Below are 5,775 nucleotides of genomic sequence, written 5' to 3'. Positions count from 1 at the left end.
AAATAGCACACTAAAAATTATATTTCACTACATATGCGCTCATGTGTTTTTGCTAGTATATATATTAAAAATATTATATAATCAAAAGTAAAAGTCAAGGTTGGATCAAGCTGAATTGAGGCCTAAGCCCGATCTAACCTTGATCAAAGGGTAGAATTTTTCAACCATAATCCACCCTCAGGCTTTGATAGCCCAAGTCCTATTCGGATTCAAGACAAGTTCAGGTTGTCCTGGTCAAATTTACACCCTTAGGCACCACACCCACAGATAGAGTTCAAAGAATGATATGATGAATCACAGATTATTTACATCAAACTTGTGTAAGAAAAAGAGGTTATCAATATCATTAGCACATCAAATAAGATTGGATGAAAATTTACAATTTTGCGAAGACATAGTGCAAGGTTTAAGTTGAGAAGAAACAAATACTATACTCATTCCCATTGCTTCACCTCCCCGACCTCGCTTGCGCCCTTACACCTGCACCTCCAAACCCCCCCCCTTCCCGGGCAACACCCATTCCAGCCATGACACCAAAGGTCGCATGAGCAACCCATGCCTCATCAAGGAGATCAAACATCCCTCCCCGAGGCTCAAGATCGGGCACACAATGTCCCAGGCCTAGCACTGCCGGATCAGAACAGGTCGATCACACTTGTCCCGATCTAAATTCAAAAAGAATCTATCAAGCATAGCTACGATTCTTACAAAAAAAAAAAAAAAAGGGTGTTTCTCAGACAATCCATGTGGAGCATTAGTGGGTTATTCCATTTGAGGGAGTGGATTGACAATGGGGAGGGAATGGAGTGAGGGTTTAAGGATGCAACTGGTTTAAAACAATTTCTGTCGAAAGAGAGAAACTTTCTTGCTATTCTTCCATCGATTACACTTTCCCATTAATAAACCACCAAATTTACGAAACATATGAGATCGAAACCAGAGACAAATACAAATTTTTCAATTAAATCCACACTGACTATTGCCACTTTCTTCTACCCAAGACCAGCAATACCCAATGAAAAAAAAAAACCTAACCCTAACCTCCAAATCCATAAAGAGTCCTACCTTGCCTCTTAAGAGCATAAACCACATCCATAGCGGTCACGGTCTTCCTGCGAGCGTGCTCCGTGTAAGTAACCGCATCACGTATAACGTTCTCGAGGAAGATCTTAAGAACTCCTCTGGTTTCTTCATAGATCAATCCACTAATACGCTTCACACCTCCACGCCTCGCGAGACGACGAATTGCAGGCTTAGTGATTCCCTGAATATTATCTCTTAACACCTTACGATGCCTCTTCGCTCCCCCCTTTCCCAATCCCTTCCCTCCTTTGCCTCTCCCTGACATCTTCGCTTCCCTCTGAAGTAAAAGGCACTCTCTGCAACTCTTTCTCCCTCTCTCTCTTACCCTGGTTTTCGAATTCTTAGCTTCCTTGGTTGGGAGAACAGATTTATGTAGCTTTTACTATTCCAGGCCATTGAGTTTAGACTGTCAAATTGAGGCTCGATCCGCGTGGAGTGTTGAAATTGAGTTTCGTCCGTGCGATGAGAAATTGTGAGTTTTAATTGGTTCAGAGAACTGCGACAAGGATCAAAGACTGGATAAGAAGAGTCTCTCTTCTACCCAGCTGTCGGCTTTTCGAACTGGGTTGACCTTACCCTAATTACGAAATTGTCCCCCGCACAGTCCCACGCATGGTTAAAAAATTGGTGAATCGGATCGGGAATGAGTGAGGAGTGATCCCAATTTTCTGATGCTTTGAATAAGTGGTTTTTCAAATCAAATGACCGATTTTAAGGTTTTTGGAACTAATTTTGGCCGTTCGAGTCCATAAAATTGATAAGGGACCGACCCATCATTGATTTATATTTTTTAAATCCTACTCGCAAACTCCTATATGTATCATTTTTTTTGGTAAATCCTTTATACAAATTTTAAAAATGCTTTGTTAACGAGGATCCTTGTTCCCAACCTTTTCAACAACCCTGATTTAATGGAGAAAGTTTTCCCCTACAGCATAGTAAGGTTCACCATGCCATTCTATGGTTCACAAACCCTATAGGGTTTAAGTATATTTCCCAAATTAACCTTCTGATACCTTCTCATGCCCATCTAAAGCATGTGATCAAGGGATTCACCTTCATTGTGGTTTAAGAATAACTCGGTCCTAATTTAAAAGTTATACTTCCAATATGATATAAAGGCATATAAACCAGTAAACCCTACTCAGATGTTGACTTTCAAGTCTATCTCTAAACAACTTTTGCATACAAAAAAAGGATAATGTTCTCTACCACAATCTTTCTCTCTCTCCTCCCCCAATGTAAAATGACTTATATGGGCAGAGGAAGACAGATTGTGGGGGGCATTGATGGAGGCAGTGTCCCCTACAAAGGCACTCTCCATATGAAAAAGAGAAAATAGTTATAAAAATCTAAGGCATGGAAAAATTTAGGCATGCATAAACTTACATAGTATACATGTCAATATGGTAGTTATCAAATTGGGTAATGGTCTTTCCTCTTTCTTTTGGTACAGTCCTTGGATTCCGACCCTTCAGGATAGAATAATTCCTCTTATTGTCTGTTCAAACTTTATTATTAATAAGCTGGTGAATGAGAATGGTTGGGATGATTAGGCCTTCCACAATCTCATACCAACTAACATTGTGCATGAAATTTTAAAAATCCTGATTTCAATCAATCGGATTCTTGGTGGTGCACTCTCTCAAAAGATGGGCGTTTCTCAACTTGTTGCGCTGCAAAATTCTTAATTGCTTCTCAATACGCTCAGAAGGTAAGGGTTTCAACAAATAATTTCACCTCTTTTTCCTTTTATTGGTGGAAGTTGTTTTGGAAATTGCATATCCATCTTAAATTTAAGGTTTTTTTTTTTTTTTTTTTTTTTTTTTGCACACATTACTTAATGGTATTCTTGTCAGGATAATTATTGGGAAATGGTTAAATATTGACACTACTTGTGTGTTTTGTGGTAAGGAAGCTGAATCTATCCTAACCCCTTCCCTCCTTTGCCTCTCTCTCTCTCTCTCTCTCTCTCTCTCTCTCATGTGTTGTGTTTTCTTATGCAATCTAGGCTTTGTAGTCAAGGTGAATTACTTATAGCTTTGTTTCACGAGAACATATTGTTGGACTAGGGAGGGGTGGGCCCTTGACTGAAATAAGTATGAATCTTCTTGTGAGTTCTCCCAGCTTAAGGGAAGGTGGCTTTGGCCTCCAACTTCCTTTCTTTAAAGATGTTGATTGTGACGGTCCTTCAGATATTTGGACAGAGGTTCGACTACAGGAGTATGAATCTCAAGCTACTACTCCGGCGGGACTCCGACGGGACTTCGGCAGAGCTTCGGCTAGGGAAAGCTAAGGAAGGGCTAAGGCTTAAGTGAAACTTCGCAGAGCTTCGAATAGGGAAGGCTAAGGAAGGGCTAAGGCTTGAGCAGAACTTCGGCAGAGCTTTGGCTAAGGAAGGCTTAAAAAGGGCTAAGCTAGCAAATGCTAACCAAGGGCTAGAGGGACCAACTAGGAAAAAGGCTAGAAGAGGCCAACAAAGGCAAAAAGCAAGAAGGGATTAACTCACCCAAGGGAGGGGTAGGTATACCAACCAAGTGTCTTAGGTTGGTAAATAAGAGTCTATTTATAGATTTTCAGATCCCAAGGGGATGAAATTCAAAGCTTTTGTCTCATCTTGGCTCTCATTAGGTGAGAAAAATTCGCGAAGCCACCAAAGGTTCGTGGGGCAGCAGCTATTTTGCAGGGTCGTGAAGGAATATTCTAGATTCTAATTTGGTGATATATGTAGGTTCAGATTTCTAAGGGTAATTACCAGAGATTCGATGATCCTATCATTGGAATTGTGTTTTTGAGTACTATCCATTTGTATGGTCACTTTGGACTTGATTCCTTCATATATGTCATGTCATAATTAGATCCATTTTTTCCTCGAGTTTTAGGGTTTCTGGGCTTTTGGGGTGTGAAAGGGGTATTCTGGGGTTAGATCACCCTAGTCAATTGTCATATCTATTGATTGAAAGCAAATGGCCGCATCACGATCCATCAGTCATCATAGCCGAGGCAAGGTGACAAAATTGGATGCCTACAGAATATCCTTCTTTGGCCTAGGCCTGTGCCATAACCGAAGGTCAAAGAAAAGAACAACCACATTTTGTCACCTAGAGCATGTACTGCCGTCACTTTGCTTAAGGGTGACAGAGGTGCAAATGCAAAAAATAATATCTTTTAACTATGAAAAGTTTAGGATCTTTCCTAGGCCATCGATTGTAGGAAAGAAATGTGAGCCCTCTCAATCCTACAAAAGATGTTAGTACATATATAATTTGATTTCCCTAGCCTAGGTCACCTGGGATGGCTATTCTAGGGGTCTAGTCTAGGTCTCCTAGGACCATGGATTGGACATCTTGATTTTGGTTGTCTGGGACCGATTTGAATTGGCTTGGGCCTCCTAGGGTTGTAGGTGGTCATTCCTGAACCATCGATTTTGGGAAAAAAATTTGAGCCCTCTCAATCCTGCAAAAGATGTTAGCAAATATAGAATTGGATTTTCCTAATCTAGGTCACCTGGGACTGCTAGTCTAGGAGTCTGGTCTAAGTCTCCTGGGACCATAAGACCGGGTATCTTGATTTTGTTCACCTGGGACCAATTTTGAATGATCTTGGGCTCCTAGGTCAAAGTGGTCATAGTCTCCTTGGGACTATAGGACGGGGTATCTTGATTTTGGTTACCTGAGACCGGTTGTGAATGATCTTAGGCCACCTGGGATCATAAGGTGGTCATAGTCTCCCTGGAACCATAGGACCGGGTATCTTGATTTTGGTCACCTGGGGCCGATGCAATGGACATAGGGTGCCTAGGGTCGATGCAATGGATTTGGGCCCCCTGGGGCCAATGCAACGGAATTGGGCCCCCTAGGGCCAATGCAAAGGATTTGGGCTGCCTGGGGTCAATGCAATGGATTTGGGCCGCTTGGGGCTAGTGTGATAGATTTGGGCCGCCCAGGGTCAATGCAATGGATTTGGGCCGCCTGGGGCCAGGCAACCAAATTTTGACATTGTGATTATTTAATTTTGAAATTTTAAAATTGATTTTTGATTTTTGAATGGAAAACTGTTTCCTTTAAGACAGTCAGATTGTGCGGAGTTATGATACCAATCACCCGAGGATCGAGCGAGACGATCGCCAGGTTTCCCATTTTAGGTGATCGTGGATGGAATATTCTTGCTTGCGGGGCCATGGGTTTTTTATGGGGCTGCAACCAATTTCGCAGGGCCACAATCTTTGCGAGGCCATGAGAAATGGGCCTCTCTATAAAATGAGTGGTCCCCTCCCTCATTGACTCATTCTAACTGTCGCTTTCAGTGATATTTCGTTGGTTTCTCAGAGTCTTTTTAGGTCTTTCTGGTCTATGGTCTGAGTCATGGCTGAGAGAGGGAGGAAGAGGAACCACAATTTGGCAGTTGAGGGAGTAAAGGGGCCCACCTTTTGGTACTTAGGGCATACGCTTCAAGGCACGTATAGTCACATATGCAACTTTGCATGGGATATGTGGGTAAATCATTCTCAACTCTTTGCTATCACTTTTTCGTTTTCAATCTTTTCCTTTATTAACTTTTTTGTTTTTTATTTTTTATTTTTAGGTGCCTCCTAAGGGTGTTGTCCCAAACCTAGATGGATACAATTTTCCAAACAAGGTTTGGGAATGATTTCAAATCCTTACCCCAGGAATGAAGCATTGAATCAACAAC

The 5,775-nt window shown here is 41.7% G+C and overlaps 1 protein-coding gene across 1 annotated transcript; it reads right to left on the bottom strand.

Annotated features, from left to right (window-relative positions):
* Window positions 1–840: 840 nt before the first annotated feature.
* LOC122059219 (histone H4) lies at window positions 841–1,432 on the bottom strand. Its single transcript, XM_042621908.1, has one exon. The coding sequence runs from the start codon at window positions 1,346–1,348 to the stop codon at window positions 1,037–1,039; it is 312 nt and encodes a 103-aa protein (XP_042477842.1). The 5' UTR covers window positions 1,349–1,432; the 3' UTR covers window positions 841–1,036.
* Between the last annotated feature and the right edge of the window lie 4,343 nt (window positions 1,433–5,775).

This window comes from Macadamia integrifolia, chromosome 2 (genome assembly GCF_013358625.1).
Source record: "Macadamia integrifolia cultivar HAES 741 chromosome 2, SCU_Mint_v3, whole genome shotgun sequence".
NCBI lineage: Eukaryota > Viridiplantae > Streptophyta > Magnoliopsida > Proteales > Proteaceae > Macadamia > Macadamia integrifolia.
This window is presented reverse-complemented; position numbering and strand designations above follow the sequence as displayed.